General features: G+C 45.6%; 1 protein-coding gene across 4 annotated transcripts in view; it reads left to right on the plus strand.

Annotated features, from left to right (window-relative positions):
* Positions 1 to 21,690, plus strand: part of NIPBL (NIPBL cohesin loading factor) — a 319,095-nt gene that overhangs the window by 57,661 nt on the left and 239,744 nt on the right. For all 4 annotated transcript variants that reach the window (XM_063961101.1, XM_063961110.1, XM_063961082.1 and 1 more), the window contains exon 2: positions 18,394 to 18,537. In XM_063961101.1, coding sequence (XP_063817171.1) covers positions 18,474 to 18,537 — 64 coding nt within the window. In that variant the 5' untranslated portion in view covers positions 18,394 to 18,473. The remainder of the gene's footprint in view (positions 1 to 18,393; positions 18,538 to 21,690) is intronic.

The raw sequence follows: 21,690 nt of genomic DNA on the forward strand, positions 1-21,690 counted from the left end.
ATAGCGTATTGAGGAATTAAAATGATCCGGTGCATCCGTTTCCGCGTTTCAATAAATAGACAAAAAGTGCTGCAGATTTGTACGTTTGCCTTCTTCGCTAGGGGTCCTAGCAAATGAGTAAAATAGGTGTTTGCAGTATTTTGACAGCCGTACATCTCACATTGGAGAGATCCGTGGCTTGGCCCAGGTCTGCCTTTCACCCACCTGCCATGAAATGAGTTAGTAATAATTATTTGTTGTGGAAAGTGCAGGTTGTTTCTATGACTTATAACCCAAAGCAGAATGCTGTACATTTTTAGTTTGTTTCAAGTAATAGGAGAACACAGCAGCTTATTTGTATGTTTCGTATTTGTTTTCCTGTAACGTATAATAAAAGCATATATTTGGGCTCCAATGCAGCACAGGATGCAGAGTGCAAATAGCCGCTTGTATCAGAGGAAATAAGCCTATTTAGCAGCACAAATATGCTGCGTCGTAGCTGTACCTACAGTGTTACAGGTATTTACTATTGTGAGGTGTTTATTGAAGGCATACTCAGTCTTCTCCAAGATCTCCTTTGTTTTGGACCTGTTGCAAAGCCTTTGAGAGACTGAATGAAAGGGTGCCACTGCTACCCCTACCAAATACTGGGTATTCTGTTTAGTTGACAAGTACTTTCATTGATGATGTTATGAATAGAAGTATATCAAAGATATCCTATAGTTGGGAGCTGTTATGAGCCTGTGGTCCAGGTTGTTGGATTGGATTGGAGACACCAAACATGGTAAAACATCACTGGTCACACTCGGTAGGGGAGAGAAAGGGGACATATCCCTATGAAGAACCTAACTTGATTAAACTGACCTCTGTTTTTCATCTGGATGAGACTGAATTATGTCAGTGATTACATTTGTATTGTTTTTGTGTGATCTGTACATTGTAAGAGATGAGGGTAAAGTTGTTATACTGGGGAAATGGTTTATCTTTGGAATATGTCCAGACTTTCTGCTCCAGCCTTCACTTTTTTTATTGTACGGTGTAGTGTAGGTATTGGTTATCGCTTATACCTATTGAATGTCTTTTGAGTGTGTATAATTTCATACACATACTGAGCCTGCTGTGTTCTGTCCCTGGGCGATTGTCTGAGCTTTGCACCCCCTGATAACATGCACTTCTAGCAGTGACATCTAATGTCTGTCTTTACCATAATCAACCTAATGGTGTGTGTCTCCAGAATATTTTTATTGGACTTGATCTGTACTATAAAGTATGGAACTGTCTTCCATAATAAGACCACTGTATAATAGTCTTAATGATATATTATACTGGCTAATCATTTTTCCAAAAACTGCTCGGAGATTGTCGGGTTCGTTTATGATTGCATTAGGTTAAAAACATATAATTAAAACATATTGGGGTCAATTCAATTCGGCAATTTATGAATAGCGCCGGGAATTAGCTCCCGATGCTATTCAATTCAGCTCCAGTTAAGTCGGCGATGTACCATTCTCGCCGACTAAACAGGTTGAATTGTCGGGAGAACGGGCATTCTCCGACTTAACTCCCCGGTGCGAGGCTGATTCCCGACAGAATCTTCCTCGCGCCGGCCGCGAGGAAGCACTTTTGTCGGGTTTCTTCTCTCATCCCCGGGGATGAGAGAAGAATTCCCGACAATTGCGGGTAACTAGCAGCTGAATTGAATAGCGTCGGGAGCTAATTCCCGGCGTTATTCATAAGTTGCCGAATTGAATTGACCCCTTTGTGTCTCTCTCTCCCATCCCTTCCATGTGTCTCCCCTCCCTTTCCGGTCTCTCTCTCTATCTCCTCCCCCCTACAGCAGTCCAGGTTTTAAGGATATCCATACTTAACCACTTACCTGACGATTTTCCCATTCACAAGTTTTTTTTATTTAATACAGTTTAAAGAGTATTTTTTTCAAGTATTCAAATACATTATGTACATCTGCAGAATATCTCCTTGTCATAAACTGGGGGACACAGCGGGGCGCTGCTGTGGCATGTGTTCTGACCATGCCAGTTAAGTACATGTCACTTAATTATTGCCACAGTCGTTTGATTTTAACCATCTGTGCTCATGCATGGATATTTTTAAAACCTGGATTGTTAGGGTGCCTTGAGGTGTGAGTTTGGGAACATGTAATTACATGGGCTTCCATTGCTTGACTAAATCCGCCCAAGTTGGCTGTAATTAATATAGTGAGTGGAAGTCAGTCTATCATCGGAAGGGTGAGTCTGGCAAGTTGTTTTAGATGATGTGCTACTTATAGGTATGTCTATGAGCAACAAAAGGGGTCCACTTTATTTGTTTCTGATTGGTAGTATTTTAGGTACCAATTTCTAATTGGTCACCATGTTATACATTTTGCAAAAGCAATGTAAACATTTTTTTTAGGTATTTTTTTCTTCTTCCCATTTCTGATCAATGGCTTCATTTTACATGTCTGGAAAACATTACAAAACTTTACTTTATTATGGAAATGTAACATATTTTGAGAAGTTTGTGTGAGTAAAACTCTATAGTTATGGCTTAGACTTTCACAAATGCCAGCTTCTCATTTGATTGCTGTAAGGGGATACGATCGTTAGGTCGACCCAACTTAGGTCGACACGCGTTGGGTCGACACGGTGACTAGGTCAACATGGTCATTAGGTTGACCTGTACTAGGTCGTCAGGTCTAAAGGTAGACATGAGTTTTTCACATTTCTCCCCCCCCCATTTTTTTTATTTTTCCATACTTGACGATCAACGTGGACTACGATTGGAACAGTAACCTGTGCCTAGCGAAGCGGTAGCGCTCGCCATGCGAGGGGACACGGTGCACTAATTGGAGTTCCCTGTCACTTTACGAAGAAAATGTCATTAAAAAAAATTACAAAAACTCATGTCGACCTTTTCATTTGTCAACCCAGTACAGGTCGACCTAACGACCATGTCAACCTAGTTACCCTTTCGACCTAACGCATGTTGACCTATCGTGGTCGACCCAATGATTTAAGATGACTACTCGTGCCACAAGGCCCGTACACAAGGGGAGATGTGTGCTGAGCTATCTAGTACAGAGCGCTCAGCACACCTCTCTCCCACCGCTCAGTACACAGTGTGATGTGTGCTGAGCGAGGGGGACGACGACGACGCTCATTTCACTCATTGGTGAAGTGAGTGATCCACTAGATTGTCCCTGCATGCAGGGACAATCTAGTACCGGCAATAGTGATGCGCGGGGCCACGCATCGCTATGGGGCATACACACGGAGATATCAGTGCTTCATTTCTAAGCAGTTTAGCGAGATTGCTTAGAAATGAAGCACGGATCTCTTCATGTGTTCCCCCCTTTACATTTGTCAGTAGATTCCAGCACATAGCTGCCCTGTGTTGCTGGACAGTGCAGCCAGTGGGTGATTTGGCTGACTGTTCCTTCGTCCCCTTCTGTTCAAGTGTCTGGTAATACACCGTATCTTGTAATCAATAATTCAGACCTATTGTATGCGGGCCAGACTGTAAATAAACATTGCATAATGTTATCAGGTATTGGGAAGCAATGTTTGGAAATCCTTCACAGTCCTTTGCAGTGCTGAATGTGTTTTAGTGACAGACATTTTATTTAGTTCTATTTGTGGTTCATTTCAATGTCTAGTTTTAAATACTTGCTGCATGTTTTGGCAAATTGTTCAGCTATGCTCCAATTTTGGGAGGATGCCACGAAGCGCACGTTTAATCTGTGTAACCCTCCTATTTCAAATGCATAATGCAGATCACAGCTAGAGGCGGAGCTGATCTGTTGTGGTTTAAGTAATTGTGCTACGTTCGCAAATGTGCTGCTACCCATGGCAACCAATTAGACTCTCATTGGAGTAAAGTCAATTCACTGACAGTTAAATAGCGCCGGGAATTAGCTCCCGGCACTATTCAATTCAGCTAAAGTTAAGTCTGCGAATGCACATTCTCGCGGACATAACAGGTTGATTTGTTGGGAGAACGGGCATTCTCCGACTTAACTCCCCGCCGCGATGCTGATTCCCGACAGACTCAGCCTCGCGCCGGCCGCGCTGCAGCACTTTTGTCAGATTTCTTCTCTCATCCCTCGGGGGTGAGAGAAGAATTCCTGACAATTGAGGGTCACTCTTCGCTGTATTGAATAGCGCCGGGAGCTAATTCCTGGCGCTATTCAACTGTCGGTGAATTGAATCAACCCCATTATCTCTACTACAAGTGACATCTAGTATCTTACTGTGAGTGTATAAATGTTCATTCTAGCACACTGTGCCTGTCACAACCATTGCAGTTCTTCTTTCTCGCTTGGGGTGTTACTTTGTGCTCTGGTGATTCTAGCATACTCTAGTCTATATCTCGGCACTGACATACAGACCAGAGAGACAGCTGTCTTCTGCACTATAGGCAATGACCTGTCAGCACTGAGATACAGAACAGAGTGTGCTAGAAGCACCAATACAGAGAACCAGGCATGAGAGAGGAACTGCATGGGTTTTGACAGGTGTAGGGTGCTAGAATGAACACTATGGGGCAGGTTCAGTTGTGTCGTACGTCACCTGCTGGTCGTCTATCGGAGCTATTCAATTGTTGCTCCGATAGTTGCCTATTAGCCGTGGCAGACACATTTTTTCTCGCAACCCTGGAGGTGCGGGAAAAAAATGTTAGTCATAGTTTGGGCGCCCAAACCCGGACTTTGGATGCACATTTGGGATTTTTAGACAAGTTTAGTCAAGCTGACAGATGCCTTAACTAGCAATGGGTGTCTGATCGGAGCAACAATGGAATAGCTCCAATAGATGCCCATTGCTAAAGACGCACAGCCTAGGGCTCAAAAACAATTGAATCGGCCCCTATGAGGGGGGATTCAATTGTTTATCCCCGTGGCAGCCACTAGTTGGTGCTAACGAAGCAATTCCAATGTGTCTCCATTTGGAAATGGAGAGACGCATTTCAGGCCGCAGCCCCCCACGATGGGTCCAGGATTCAATCCCAGGATTGACCACCACCTTACTTTTTTTTGTTGTTATGCCGGGCAGCGTTGAGCGTCCTCAGGAGGCTCAGACGCTGCCCTGCTCCTGGCTGTGCGTGAAGTCAGAGGTCATGCTGCGCAGCTAGCCGCAGTGCCCCGCATCTCCTCTCCTCACAGCAAGTGACTCAGTCTCCCTCCCATTCAGAGTAGGGTGTGTTACACCAATCCCGGGATTGATAATTTTTCAATCCCGATTCCCAAATTTGAAAAAATGGCCTAGGATTTATGGAGATAACACATTTTACTAATACTACTTCCAAAAGGGTATGAACTTGGTAACATTCTGTGCTATAGGCACTGACCTGTCTTCTCTGAGTGCATTAGCTATATTAACACTAAGGGATTGTATCGGTTACATTGCTATGAATTAAGTGCAAAACGTCATCTTTGGTAAAGTGTTTGAAAGAGGTGGTTCTGTACATTGCACAGAATGCAGAACACTCGTGTAGTCCATAGAAATAATACTGGGAGACATATCGGAGGTGATTGTCAGTGCTGCTACATTCTGCACTGTAGCTCCGGACTGACTGATTTTGGTTTGCGTACAAAAATAATCCGCCAATCTGGGGTAAATTCGGCCTGTGAGTGACGCCCCCCCCCCAATCCAGATTAGGAACCATTGCTGGCAAAAGCAACTACCTCCCCAGTGGCAAATTAATTGTCTCCATAAAGTACCATTCATGCAGTGTGAAGATGTGTGAAAAATAAGATGCAGATATTATTTTTGATGCTTCTAAACCAGGGTCGTCTGGTTTACACTACGGTTGAAATCAAATGTTTGTTGTTTTTTTAAAAATGTATATTTCTTTAAATGATGTTGTGACTACAGGCACGGGAATTGCGTCCGACTTCAGACTCTGACATATCGTATGTCTATGGGGCCCATGTTTGGGAACACATTTAAATATTGGCCCAATTTGTCACTTCTGAGCAAATCGCAACGACAAATCAGGCAAATTGTTAAGTGTGTATGCCCAATTGTGCGCTCCTGCAGGTCGCATGCGATATCTGCACGGCAAACAAGATATTGTGTATGATGCCATGCTGCTGAATGGCACGGCACCCTACATCACTCCCCTGCATTATGCAAGTGTGGCTGTATTGCACAATGCAGGGACCCTTCAGATCGGCCAGGAAAACACATTGGGGTCAATTCTATTCAGCAACAGTTGAATAGCGCCGGGAATTAGCTCCCGGCACTATTCATTACAGCGCCAAGTGACACCAATTGTCGGGAATTCTTCTCTCACCCCCGGGGGATAAGAGAGGAAATCCGACAAAAGTGCTGGCACGTGGCCGGCGCAAGGCTGATTCTGTCGGGAGTCAGCATCACGGCGGGCCGTTCTCCCGACAATTCAGCCTGTTAAGTTGGTGAGAACGGGCCTTCGCCGACCTAACATGAGCTGAATTGAATAGCAATGGGAGCTAACTCCCGGCGCTATTCAACTATCGCTGAATAGAATTGACCCCATTGTTCTAATGTTTGTGGAGTCTTAGCTGATGCATAAAAAACACACTTTTTCCATCCGATTCTGATATATTAGTGCAGCACCAACGACCTAGGGGCTCCGATCCGATGCTCACGGGGCCGCGCATCGGATTGGACGTAAAACACATACGATTTGACACACTTCATGAGATATATCGGGTCGAAATCGTATGAAATGGTGTGAAATTGTTGTAGTATATGGGACCCTTAACATTTTCAATCGTAAAGGGTAAACCACTCCAACACATTAAAGATGAAACACCTCATGATTTAATCTCCTTCATGTTTACTTCAATTCAAAACCTTCAGTCCTATTGCTATGTCGAAGTGTACTTTTGTATGTTTTAATATGTTTAGTCTATCTACATATATTCAGATTTAATAGAAATAATAAACAGTAATTTTTTTTTTTTAAAGATTTAAATAAATCATATCAAAACCTAATAATTTTGGATTATTAATGTTAGCTCAAAACATGGGGGTCGATTCAATTCGGCAACTTAAGAATAGCGCCGGGAATTAGCTCCCGACGCTATTCAATTCAGCTACTAGTGACCCGCAATTGTCGGGAATTCTTCTCTCATCCCCGGGGGATGAGAGAAGAAACCCGACAAAAGTGCTGCCCCGCGGCCGGCGCAAGGCTGATTCTGTCGGTAATCAGCCTCGCGCCGGGGAGTTAAGTCGGAGAATGCCGTTCTCCCGACAATTCAACCTGTTTAGTCGGCGAGAACGGGACATCGCCGACTTAAATGGAGCTGAATTGAATAGCGTCGGGAGCTAATTCCCGGCGCTGTTCATAAGTTGCCGAATTGAATTGACCCCATAGTTGAGCAAGGTTTCTAATACATAGCAATATTTCACCGTATTGAAGCACGATATAAACAAAATAAAACGTTATTTTTTTTTTTAAGTTTTTTTTTTTTTTAACCCCAACCTTTTTCTAAACCCATCCATTCACTCTGACTGGCCATTAAGGAGTCAATTCAATTTGCTGACAGGTGAATAACGCCGGGAATTAGCTCCCGGTGCTATTCAATACGGCACCATATGACAATTGTCGGGAATTCCTCTCGAGAAATCCGACAAATGTGCTGGCGCGAGGCTGATTGTCGGGAATCAGCAGCGCGCCGGGCAGTTAAGTCGAAGTATGCCGTTCTCCCGACAAATCAACCTGTTAAGTCCGGGAGAACGGACTTAACAGCTGACTTAACATGAGCAGAATTGAATAGCGACGGGAGCTAATTCCCGGCGCTATTCAACTGTCGGCAAATTGAATTGACCCCTAAATCTGTGGACGGATGAATTGAGCATCCCTAGCTTGTGTGTATTTGTTGCATTTATTTATTTTTTAGTAAGGGCCCTATATATTACATAGTGGTCCAAGTATAAATTTAAAGTACAATTTATACCCATTTGGGTACATAGAATAAATGGGTATCCGATCTTTAGGTCGACACATTAGGTTGCCCACTATTTGTTGACATGCATTAGGTCGACATGGTCACTAGGTCGACATGGCAAAGGTCGACACATAAAAAGGTCAACATGAGGTTTTCACTTTATTTTCATTTTTTGAATTTGTTCATACTTTATGATTCACGTTGACTACGATTGGGAATAGTAACCTGTGCCTCACTTCGCTCGCCATGCGAGGGGATACGGTGCAGTAATTGGGGTTCCCGGTCTCATTACGAAGAAAACGACACCCAAAAAATATAAAAAAAAACTCATGTTGATCTTCTTCCTAGTTGACCTAATGACCGTGTCGACCATTAGTGCTCGACCTAGCCACTGCCGACCCTATGATCCACAGCCGAATCAATGGGGTCGATTCTATTCGGCAACTTAAGAATAGCGCCGGGAATTACCGTATATACTCGAGTATAAGTCGACCCGAATATAAGCCGAGGCACCTAATTTTACCACAAAAAACTGGGAAAAATTACTGACTCTAGTATAAGCCTAGGGTGGGAAATGCACGGTGCCAGGGGTTTTCATGCTCAGGGTGTCATGCTCGTTGCCAGGGATTTTATGCGGTAGGTGTTATGCTTGTTGCCAGGGGGTAATGTTTGTTTCTAGGGTTGTGCCCCCAGTGCCACATATACCCCCAGTGACAGATAAAAACATGCCCCCGTTGCTTTGCCCCCAGTAGTTATGCCCCTTCTTTGCCCCCAGTATTTGTGCCCCCTCTTTCATTGCCCACAGTAGTTATGACCCCTCTTTCTTTGCCCCAGTAGTTGTGGTGCCCCCTTTCTTTGCCCCCAGTAGTTGTTGTGCCCCCTTTCTTTGCCCCCAGTAGTTGTTGTGCCCCCTTTCTTTGCCCCCAGTAGTTGTTGTGCCCCCTTTGTTTGCCCCCTGTTACTGTGCCCCCTTTGCAGCTTACAAACATAAACACACACTAAAACAATACTTACCACTGCCCCGCTCCTGCTTCCCGACCGCTTCTTCTGCTGCTGCGCTGCTCCGCTCCGTCTGGCCGCCGCTCCATCTGTTCATCCGCTCCGTCTGGCCGCCGCTCCATCTGGATCCCCGCTCCGTCTGGCCGCCGCTCCATCTGGTCGCCGCTCCGTCTGGCCGCCCGCGCCGGCGCCCGCTTCCCGGCACCCGATCATCTCTATGGGAGAGACGTCATGACGTCTCTCCCATAGCAACGCCGCACAGACACTAGAGGTCAATAATGACCTCTAGTGTCTGTCCCTGGAGCCGGCTGCAGCGGACGCCCACACAGCCCACGGCGTCTGCTGCAGCCGTTGACTCGAGTATAAGCCGAGGGGGGCTTTTTCAGCATAGAAAACTGTGCTGAAAAAGTCGGCTTATACTCGAGTATATACGGTAGCTCCCGACGCTATTCAATTCAGCTCCAGTTAAGTCGGCGATGTCCCGTTCTCGCCGATTTAACAGGTAGTATTGTCGGGAGAACGGGCATTCTCCGACTTAACTACCCGCGGCGATGCTGATTCCCGACAGAATCAGCCTCGCGCCGGCCGCGAGGCAGCACTTTTGTTGGGTTTCTTCTCTCATCCCCCGGGGATGAGAGAAGAATTCCCGACAATTGCGGGTCACTAGCAGCTGAATTGAATAGCGTCGGGAGCTAATTCCCGGCGCTATTCATAAGTTGCCGAATTGAATCGACCCCAATGTAGCTGTCTACTCCTTGCCCACCTCTGATATTGGAACATCATTTCTATCCTTATGGCAGAGGAGGGACTGTGGATGGCAGAGGAGGGACTGTAAATGGCATCACTGCTGTGGCTGCCTGCATAGCACAGCACTCTGATACAGAGGGAAAGAACAGGGAAAGCAGTGAGCATGTTCTGCTCGCAGTATTTCCCTAGTAGAACAGACTGATTTTGAACCTATATATTTTAACCCTCTGCTTAACTTTTCGGTTTTTTAACACACAAGGATTATAACCACTTCAGCACTGGAGATGACATTTATTATCTTCTACTTATTATGTATATGCTACAACTGATCTTTCAAGAAGACTGGACATATACAGTATTTTTCTCAGTACAGATGTTGGGTGTTGCATGGTTGTCCTATATGTATGTAGGGGTATATGATGCATTAATGGGAAAATATGTATAGAAACTATAAACATATGTACTATACTTTGTGTGCAAAGCACACATCAAAAATGTGCCCATCTCAGCGATCAGCACCCTGCCCTCAGAATATTCTAGAGTGAAGACTAGGTGCTCAGCCCGTGCTGGTCGCAGGGACCGCATTATCACAGCCAGATGGCTTTTCCTGTGCAAACTATTGGGCATGCTGCAATTAAGGCACCGGCACAGCACTTCAGGCACCCAGAAGCAACACTGCTTTCTGCTCGCACCTCAGGATTGTGTGAGCCCAAATATAACGGAATAGCTCCCAGTCACTAGAGCCGACCTGCAGGCATGAGAAACAATTGAATAGGGGGAATTCAGTTGTTTTCTCTTACGTCCTAGAGGATGCTGGGGACTCCAAAAGGACCATGGGATATAGACGGGATCCGCAGGAGCTTGGGCACACTAAAAAGACTTTGACTGGGTGTGAACTGGCTCCTCCCTCTATGCCCCTCCCCCAGACCTCAGTTATACTTTGTGCCCAGGAGTGACTGGACACACACTAGGGGAGCTCTGAGTTTCTCTAGAAAGACTTTTGTTAGGTTTTTTATTTTCAGGGAGACTTGCTGGATACAGGCTCCCTGCATCGTGGGACTAAGGGGAGAGAAGTCAGACCTACTTCTTAGTTAAGGGCTCTGCTTCTTAGGCTACTGGACACCATTAGCTCCAGAGGGTTCAATCACTTGGTTCGCCTAGCTGCTTGTTCCCGGGGCCGCGCCGTCACCCCCCTCACAGAAGCCAGAAGAAAGAAGCCGGGTGAGTATGAGAAGAACAGAAGACTTTAGTAACGGTACAGCGCAGCGGTAGCGCTGCGCTCCATGCTCCCACACACATCACCAATGGCACTCACAGGGTGCAGGGCGCTGGTGGGGGGGGAGCGCCCTGGGCAGCAGGTTACTGGGGTCAGAATAAGCTGGCAAAAAGGCATATTCGGTTCCCGGGCACCGTATTTAATACCCCCGCCAGCGTAAAGATTTGAAATTTTAGCGGGACTGAAGTGCGTCGGGAAGGGCCGGGGCTTAGCCGCACAGCTCACCAGCGCCATTTACTTCTCTGCAGAGACGCTGGCCTGGACCTCCAAGCTCCTCACAAGTAAAAGGGAGCAAAACGGGGGGGCTTTGGGGGGCACAGACAGATTGGTGCTTTTTTATTATTAACAGCGCTACCAACATATATTATCGTTGTGTGGTATATGGGCGCTGGCGTGTGAGATGCCGACACGGACTCTGATTCCGATGTCGGTTTTAATGAGGCTACTTTACACCCAAGGGTAGTTAAGAGTATTCAGTACATGATTGTGGCTATTAAAGATGTTTTACATATCTCTGACGAACCTGCTGTTCAGGACACAAGGATTTGCCTATTTAAAGGGAGAGGGGTGAAGTTTCCCCCCTCTCATGAAATGAATGCTCTTTGTGAAAAAGCTTGGGAGTCGCCGGACAAGAGGTGGCAGATTCCCAAGAGAATTTTTATGGCGTATCCTTTCCCCTCTGATGACAGGGAAAAATGGGAGTTGTCTCCACATGTCGACAAGGCTCTATCCCGTTTGTCCAAGAAGGTGGCGCTTCCGTCCCCTGACACGGCTGCTCTCAAGGATCCGGCGGATCGCAAGCTGGAGACGTCTTTGAAGGCCATTTTCGTTAATACTGGTGCATTGCTCAGACCTGCTGTGGCGTCGGTATGGGTGAGTAGTGCTATTGCTAAATGGGCTGATAATTTAGCTTCTGATATGGATACCTTTGATAAGGATAACATTCTTTTGACTCTTGGTTATATCAAGGACGCTGCAGATTACCTAAAGGATGCGGCGAGGGATGTTGGCCTCTTGGGATCAAGAGCCAATGCCATGGCGGTCTCGGCCAGGAGGGTGCTGTGGATCCATCAATGGAATGCTGATGCCGACACCAAGAAAAATATGGAAGCTCTCCCCTTCAAAGGTAGTGTCTTGTTTGGTGACGGCCTTTCTGACCTGGTGTCTACCGCCACTGCGGGTAAGTCATCTTTTCTTCCTTATGTTCCCACACAACAGAAAAAGACACCCCATCAACAGATGCAGTCTTTTCGGGCCTAATAAATACAAACGAGGTAAAGGCTCTTCCTTCCTCGCTTCAAAGGGTAGATGAAGAGGAAAGAAGTCGCCTGCAGGATCAGGCATCCAGGACCAAAAGTCCTCCCCCGCCTCTACCAAGTCCACCGCATGACGCTGGGGCTTCCCTGCGGGAGTCCGTGCCGGTGGGGGGCCGTCTCCGGATCTTCAGTCAGGTCTGGTTTCAATCAGCCCTGGATCCTTGAGTCTTAGACATAGTGTCCCAAGGGTACAAGCTGGAGTTTCAGGAGTTTCTGCTTCTAAGCAGACTATTGCACGCTGGATTTGTAATACAATTCAGCAAGCTCATTCTTCGGCTGGGCTACCGTTGCCGACGTCCGTAAAGGCCCATTCTACCAGGAAGGTGGGCTCGTCTTGGGCGGCTGCCCAAGGGGTCTCGGCACTTCAACTTTGCCGAGCAGCTACGTGGTCGGGTTCAACACTTTGCTAAGTTCTACAAGTTTGATACCCTGGCTGATGAGGACCTCACGTTTGCTTAATCGGTGCTGCAGAGTCATCTGCACTCTCTCCGCCCGCTCTGGAGCTTTGGTATAGACCCCATGGTCCTTTTGGAGTCCCCAGCATCCTCTAGGACGTAAGAGAAAATAGGATTTTAATACCTACCGGTAAATCCTTTTCTCCTAGTCCGTAGAGGCTGCTGGGCGCCTGTCCCAGTGCGGATGGTTCCTTGCAGTTGTATTGATACTGGTTAATTTTGGTTACACGTGGGTTGTGTATCAGTTATATTCAGCTTGTTGCTGTTGTTAGTTCATACTGTTATCTGGTTTCCTGCTACTCCGGTTGTACGGTATGTTTGTGGTGTGGGCTGGTATGTTTCTCGCCCTTAGTTTAACAAAAATCCTTTCTTCGAAATGTCCGTCTCTCCTGGGCACAGTTCCTATAACTGAGGTCTGGGGGAGGGGCATAGAGGGAGGAGCCAGTTCACACCCAGTGAAAATCTTTTTAGTGTGTCCAAGCTCCTGCGGATCCCGTCTATACCCCATGGTCCGTTTGGAGTCCCCAGCATCCTCTACGGACTAGGAGAAAAGGATTTACCGGTAGGTATTAAAATCCTATTTTTTCACACCCACTCTTTTCTAAAGTAATGAAAGATTCTTAGTTGTTTGTGCCACGGCAGATGTCGTCTTGGATGCGCTGCTATTTGTATCGGTACACCAGTGAGTTACAAGCAAGAGAAACTAGCAATATCATTGGGCACGTTGTGCTGTTCTAGCAATATGCTGTAAAGGGCGCGTATCTGCTCCGTTATGGTAACCTGTACATTGCACATTGGATTCTATCCCCCCCCCTCCCCTTTATGGGCTGGTCCTGTAATATGCAGCCCCCTCACTCTTGAGCGGGGCATGGTTATTAGTTCTGCGATGATGTATGGCTTCTTGAGAGGGCACATGAGCACAGCACCCGACTCAGGAGAGGCAGCATATACACACACACACTGATTCCTCAAACAGATAGAGGAGCTGTGACATAATGTGGATCTGCCCTGGACCGAGCACATGGCTGTATGCTGTTCATCTTGCACTCTTTACGTTCACATACAACGGACAGTGAGGCAGATGTATTAAGCCTGGAGAAGTGATAAAGCAGTGATAAGTGCAAGATGATAACGCACCAGCCAATCATTACATGTTTGAAAAAAATGATAGGAGCTGATTGGCTGGTGTGTTATCACCTTCCACTTATAACTGCTTTCTCACTTCTCCAGGCTTAATACATCTGTTCTGGGCAGCCAAAAAGTGCTGGTAAACCCCATGATAAAAGGTCAGGTGGCTGCCGCTTCTGTACAAGGGTCTTGATATGTTTCTGTACAAGTGATGATAATGATGGCAAGGTTGGTAAAACATCAGTTTACAAAAAAAAAAAAAAAAAAAAGGGTTTTTTTCTGTGTGTGTTTTAAAACATTTTTTTCCTACTTCAACTTTTTTTTTTCTCATTTTTGCATTAATGTTTTAATGTAAAAAATGAATAATGTATTAGATACCTTGATCAACCAAATTTTAATGCTTTCTAACATTAATAATTTTATTAGGATTTGATTTGACCTCTTTCAATAAAACCAATTTTTTTTACAGCTTATTATTTCTATTACATCTGAATATCTGTAGATAAACTAAACGTATTAATGCATACAAAGTACACTCAAAAGAGATCAAATTGAAAATATTAACAAGTTAATGTTAAGCATTAGTCCCACTTATTACTTATTATAATACAATAAATCTGAGTAGTAATATAAAATGGAAAATGCAAAAGCACTTTTCAGAGAAACACACAAAAGTAGTTAAGCATTAGCACTGGGTATGCCACTGGCATTAAACATTTTGAATAAAAACTATCTTTTTTTTGTAATTTTTTTTATTTTATTTAGTATAATAGGATTTTTTTTTTTTAGAACTCACAGCGCCGTGCCTGTAGTCACAGCATAATATAAAAATAAATGGTTTAAACCAGCCAACCCTGAATTAAAGTAATAAGTGAATGCATTCTTGCAAAAGTTATGTTGGTATAAATGTCATGGAAAAGAAACATAATGCATACTGCGCGTTACAGTATCATGTAAATACAGTGAGCTGCTAGTACCAGTCTCTCATATTGTACAGACTGACAGTGTTAAGGGGGGTATACACGGGAGAGATGTGTGCTGAGCGAACCGCTCAGCACACATCTCTCCCGCCGCTCATCACAGCGCGAAGTGTGCTGAGCGATGCGGGGGGAGGACGGGGGCCGCTCACTTCACCCAGCGGGTGAAGTGAGCGACCAGCTAGATTGGCCTGCATGCAGGCTCAATCTAGCAACGGCGATAGCGATGTGCGGGGCCGCGCATCGCTATCGCTAAGGGGGCTACACACGAGTGATCTGTGCTTAAAATCTAAGCAATCTAGTTAGATTGCTTAGATTTTAAGCACGGATCTCTCCGTGAGTACCCCCCTAAACGGCGTATTGTGTTACACTTTTTGTTTTATGGCTTTGATAGTGGTGGTTCCGGGATGTATTGGCTTCTGAATTTAATCCAGAACTTCAAATTGCAAAAGAAATATAAATGTTCCATGTAATTTGGGGAGGAGTGAGGTGCATGTATAATGCATAGTCAGTCAATCTGTTTAAGTAACAATAAGATATGGAAAGAAACACACAATGCCCGCGCTTACTGCTGTCAAAAGAGAAAACTTGTGAATTAAACCTGCCTTACTATAAAGAATAGAGGTTTTAGTTGCACATGATTACAGGCAGTGAATTGTTTTCCCTGATAACTCCTGCTACGTTTTCTGTATGGAAAAGAACATTTCTGGCCATGGTTATAGCAATAGATTTAACCAATAGTAACTGAAATATCCTACTGCTAATATCCGGAACCAATTCTGATGTCTAATTCCTAGAAGGAGCTAAAATGTGGGCTGGGGGGCGCTGGAGTGTTTTGAGGGTTAGGGGGCGTAGTAAAAAATGACTTTGGCGCTCTTCCCCACTCCCCCCCCAAACCTCCCCACCCTCCCAGTGTGGGTGAGCGGCGCTTACCTCCAGGCGACTCCTGCTTTAAAATCAGTGTGCTGGCGCTGCCTGCTATGCCCCATGTCCTCCTAGCCGCTGCTGCTCTTCACAGATGTATTACTGGGAGGAGGCGGGGTTGTCCAGTAAGCTCAGCATGGCCACGCCTCCCTCCCAGTAATGTATCAGTGAAAAGCCGGCTAGGAGGACATGGGGCATTGCCAGCATCGGCAGCACATTCATTTTACAGGAGGAGTCGCCCATGGGGACCTGGGGGTAAACGCTCACCAGCGCGCCTCCATCTCGTTTGGGGGGGGGGGGGGCGGTGTGTGCTGCCCCCTTGCCCCCCCTTCCCCCGTTCCGACGCCCATGGCTGGGCCCAATCCGTTATGAAAGTATATTTCAGTGGCAGTGCCATAGACTGTTGTATTATTTTGTGATTGCAGGCTTCTGCATAAACAACTGAAGGGCATAATAAATATGGGTATGTTTTGGGCACAGGCTGTGTGTAAAATGCTGTTATTTTGTGCTGTAGAATAAGAAGGTCCAAGGAATGATTTGTGGAATACTAGGTATGATGCCTGTTGCCTGGTAACATGCATAGCAATGCCCCAAAATATGTATGTCTATGAGGTGATAGGTGCCCGGCAGCAAGCCTGTTGCTGTAGGAGGGGTTGGGACACATTCTTACAGGCAGAGGGAATTCAGTATTTGTGTTTACATGTATGTGTAGGAAGCACTATATTAAAGTTGGTTTCTCTAAGAAGTTACACATTTATTTTAAGCTTTAGTAGACTGCACGTATGCGCCAGTCATTTTTCTTTTTTTTATTGAAATTATTTATTTTTTTAATTTGGCCCAAATCGTTTTTTCTACCTGTGCACAGAGAGCTTGGTGTGCTTGTTCTGCTGTGGGGCATATTCAATTGGGTGCATGATTTCTGCTGCAAAAATGAATGCACTTATTGCGATCATTTACTTATCACTGCGGGTATGCATGCTCCCGATTGCTGCGCTATTCAATTGAAAAAAATCAGTTGAAAATTTTTTTGGACAACCCCATGGGTTGTTTACATATGAAAAACAAAGTAGAAATGGGGTAATTTGAGGCTACTTTTTGGAGCATAAACGAACAAATTTATTTGGGGGTGATTTGAGGTCTTTTTTTTTTTTTTTTTTCACCCCAGTATAGACATGTAATTACTAGACCAGTTAAGCCAATTGAAAACTTCCAATTACCTAATTAGTCATTAAGGGGGCGACCAAGAGATTCTGTAGCAAGTCCAGACATTTTGGGTGTCAAAAAATCCCGTCCAAGTTGGACTGTTTAGACGCCCAAACAATTGTCAGAATTCAGTTGATCTTTGGGCACCCATGCATGTCGCGCCCAAAACATGCGTAACATGGCTAAACCCGTTTAAAGTCCAAAGTGCCGACTTAGCGCATATTTCTCCTCACACCTCAGGAGGTTGCGAGAAAAATGTAATCACTGCGGCTACCAGGCGTCTAAATGGAGCAACAATTGTATTGCTGTGTTATGTGCCCCCTAGTGGTAGCCACGGGGTACAACAATTAATTGGCCCTTTCATTTAGAAAAAGGGATTTTCCCCAGCTTTGTACCTGCCCTGAAACTGCAATAGATAGGTTACTTTAATTCCTATTGAATTTACCGTGGCTGAATTTCTTGCAGCCTGCTGGACAGAGGAAAACACCTTGCTGTTGGAAATAAAATTTTGCTCATGATTGAATATGCCCCTATGCTTTTCTCCTACTAGATTGAGAGAGGGATCACACCCTGTGCGTCATCCCCTTCATCACTTCAGTCCCACTCCAATGTAGAACGGAACGCAGCACAGATTGGTTTAGAGTGCCCATTGGCACCAGCACTTAGCTAGCACATGGCACTTCTTATTTGCCTTACATCAGTCCCACTAGATTGCCTCTGCATGGTGGTTTATTAGACAATGTTTCAGTGAATGGAAGTAAATGGAGAAGACCGTGACCTAAAAAAACATTAGCAACAGCAAGTGTGTATTTTGAACCACTGGGTCCTTTATCACTGATTAAAGCATGATTTTCCGTGGCAGTGTATGTGTGACCTTGGGGTTGTACGGTGGGAAAACGTCACTTCAACAATCTGGACAATGGAAAGAGTTTATTTTGCACAACCATGTAGTATAGGTGTGTGGAAGTGTCCTACAAAGACGCTGGCAGCGGATCATTCTATAGCTCAGACCTGCTTGTTTAGACTGAGTGACACAGGGCTCCAGTATAGTCCCTCTGATAGCGTGGCAATTTGTCCTATCCTGACTGATACAGTTGTCTGTACTGGAGTACATGTCACCATGTTAAAGTGATATACAGCAAATCTTCCTGTCAATGTGACACTTGTGGTCTGCTGTGTGATAGCAGGGCGGTATGTGGTCTTATGCCATACTACTGGGCAGGCACATGTACTTCATAAACATTTATGCTCCCAACTCTTGCAGCAACATGGGTAATGGAAATTAGGGGGCTTTTCCCCATCCTAGATGGAAATATTGCGTTGTGGGGCATTATTAGTAAACCACTTTGTTACATTGCTAGATCAGTAATGAAGAATCAGCCCAGGAATTGTATAGTTTCGAGGCGCTTGTCCTATATTTGTTGAATCTTACTATTTGTATTTTTCTTTTCCCCCACAGTGTTTAGGAGATGGGAAGAAATGACAGGTGGCACCTTCATTAAAATACCTGCATAGATTCCACCATCCTACAGCTTCAGGATGAATGGGGATATGCCTCATGTTCCCATTACGACTCTAGCGGGAATTGCTAGTCTCACAGACTGTAAGTATCCGTGCCACTTACATATTACCTCCCTGTGTAACGGTGTCCTGCAGCATGCCTGGCTGTGTGATTCCCCTTGTCCCTGGCACTTGTCCAGCCCTGACCTAGATATGCATCCACTTGGCTCTATCCATCAATACTTTATAACGGATACTGGGGCAGATGTATTAACCTGGAGAAGGCATAAGGAAGTGATAAACCAGTGATATGTGCAAGGTGATAAAAGCACCAACCAATCGGCTCCGATATGTAAATGAACAGTTAGGATCTGGTTTGCTGCTGCCTTTATCACCTTGCAGATATCACTGATTTATCACTTCCTTATGCCTTCACCAGGTTAATACATCTGCCCCACAGATTGATTTTTTTTTTACATAGTTTGCTTAATTGTCTGAATGTTCTTAAATGTTTACACTGTATGCCTAATGTGTCGGCTGTGTTGCAGATGCATTAGAAAAGAAAAAGATAAATAAACAGCACTCTAGTTAATATCTAGCACTATGGGCGGAATCATTTAACTATATAAATGGTTAAATTAATGTTTAAAGATGCACTTTTGGTTAGCCCAATGAGTAGCGCTCTTCTTTATATATGGTTGCAGTGGTCGGGACAGCCGTGAAGAGGCTCCCTACTTTCAGCATCATATTGGTTTGTAAGTTTCTCCACAATCCATTATCATCATCCAGGTTTTATACATTTATTCAACTAGATGAATACTGTAGGTTCAGGAGTTCTTAATCTGCTGTGTACCCACAGTGGTGGTTTCCTGTGTGAGTGTATAATATTCATCTTCCCTCTGATTGCAGCATTGTTTCCCCACCCTCTGTGTGAGGGTGTACACTGCATGTGCTTTATGTGTGTTTTAGGATTTCCAGGGCTTATACTATTTTTGTACATGTAATGTATTAACTAGTTTTCTTTATGGCATTTTAAAGATACTTGACGTTCCAGTTTCCTGTATAATGTCACTGTACAAAACATGTTTTTCTGCCTTGAAACAGCTTTCCAGAGCTCCATCCTTTCTCTCACAATGAGGCTGTCTTCTGGCTAGAGGTGTCTGTTGGGGTTCTGTATGATATCCCGCCACATGGGATGCCGAATGTCATTAAACCGACATTGGCATCCTGAGTGGTGGAATGCCGGCATGGGGGCGAGCGCAACTAAGCCCCTTGCGGGCTCGGTGGCAAACTTCACTCGCCACAGGTTCTATTCTCCCTCTATGGGTGTTGTGGACACCCATAGAGGGGGAATTACCTACCTCGCTGGTATATCGGTGGCAGTATGGTGACGCTGTCGGGATCCCGGCGTCTGTATTGTGTGCGCTGGAATCCTGGCGATCGGTATGCTAGCCGCATACAGTCTGTTGTGCGGATTACTCTATGAACGGTCATTTTGAGTAGTTTGTCTTAAACGCCTTATGCTAGAAATACTTTGTAATTCTCCATATACTGTCCCTTCAGCAATACTATGGCGGGAATTCAAATGTGTGAAAAGTCGGTTGGGTGTCTCTGATTTCCTGTTTATTAGATGGAAAAAAACAGACACCCAACTGACTTTTCAAACAACTGAATAACTGAATCCCCCCCCCACCCCCCTATATGTGTACAGTATTGCCCTTCTCACTGAATTATTTGTGCACATCTATTCTGCTGCACTTTTTAGTTCTACCCAGCAGTGTCTGTCCCAGTGAAGCTTACAGACTACATTCCCTATCACATGGACACACACTGGTAAAACTTTTTCAGAAGCAAATTAACCTACCAGTTTGTTTGTCGAGCACACACCAGGACAACGTCGGTACCATATGTCGTTTCTGGAGCAAATCTGAACAACATATCGTTCAGATCGTGCAGTATGTCATTAACGATATTTTCTGTTTGGCCAGGCTCCATGGTCATTCAGAAGATATTGTCAACTATGCCAAGCATCATGCAGTGTGTATGAGCGGCACCATATGGCGGCCAGCGGATTGGCCAGGAACACATTCTGACGTGTACCCGGCCTAAAGCTGGGTGCACCCTGAGCGATATGTTGTCTTATCCCGCAGATCAGATCGACATACCGGTCAGTGTGCGTGTCCAATATGCGCATGTCTGCGCTGCACATCAAAACTGACAATAGCGCTAGCAACACCATGTATGCTAATGAAGGACAAAACAGTGATCGTTCCGTCCTTCATTAACATCGCTCAGTGTGTACCCAGGTTCTGATTTGTAGGCCTGTAAGGCCGACATATTGGCTTGGGTACACATTGCTCCAGTGTGTGTAAGTTTAAGTCATGTGCAGTCATTGTTTCTGCAGCAGGTTACATTGGTTTCCACAGGGAAACATCGGGGTGTAGAGTGGATCTTGACCCGGAGGCACCAACAGGCCAAAGCTTTGACTGTCCCAGGATGCACTGGGGCCTCTATAACCCCGCCTCCAGGCACTGTGAGCTCAGTCTCAGTTGTTGACTGCAGCAGCAGGTCACTTAACAGGAGGGCTGCACTGGGCAGACCTGAAAAAGCTTTTTCTGAGAGAAAATTTCTTCAAAACTGGGCGGTCAGCGCTGTATGTCATGGTGACACTTCAACGCTGCAGCTCCATCACCTCCCAAGCGGCGTCGCATACTCCCGCGGCCTGTTCCCAGGTACTTGCGGCGGAGATGCTCCGGCTTTAGGCACATGGGGGTCGATTCAATTCGGCAACAGATGAATAGCGCCGGGAATTAGTTCCCGACGCTATTCAATTCAGCTACTAGTTACCCGCAATTGTTGGGGGGTGCGAGAAGAAACCCGACAAAAGTGCTGCCGCGCGGCCGGCGCGAGGCTGATTCTGTCGGGAATCAGCATCGCCGCGGGTAGTTAAGTCGGAGAATGCCCGTTCTCCCGACAAAACTACCTGTTAAGTCGGCGAGAACGGGCATTCGCCAACTTAACTTTAGCTGAATTGAATAGCGTCGGGAGCTAATTCCCGGCGCTATTCATCTGTTGCCGAATTGAATCGACCCCGAGGTCACAGTCGCTCTCCTGGTTTGCGTGGCTGCTACGGGGAGGAGGTAAGAGGGTCCCCCAGGCGGGACCCGCCATTAAATTGCGTTCAGTCCGCGGCCTAGGGAGACGGGTCACGGCGCTGCCGTGGACACTGTCACTGAGCAGGGACCCCACTAGTACA

The sequence above is a fragment of the Pseudophryne corroboree genome, chromosome 1, assembly GCF_028390025.1.
Source record: "Pseudophryne corroboree isolate aPseCor3 chromosome 1, aPseCor3.hap2, whole genome shotgun sequence".
Lineage (NCBI taxonomy): Eukaryota > Metazoa > Chordata > Amphibia > Anura > Myobatrachidae > Pseudophryne > Pseudophryne corroboree.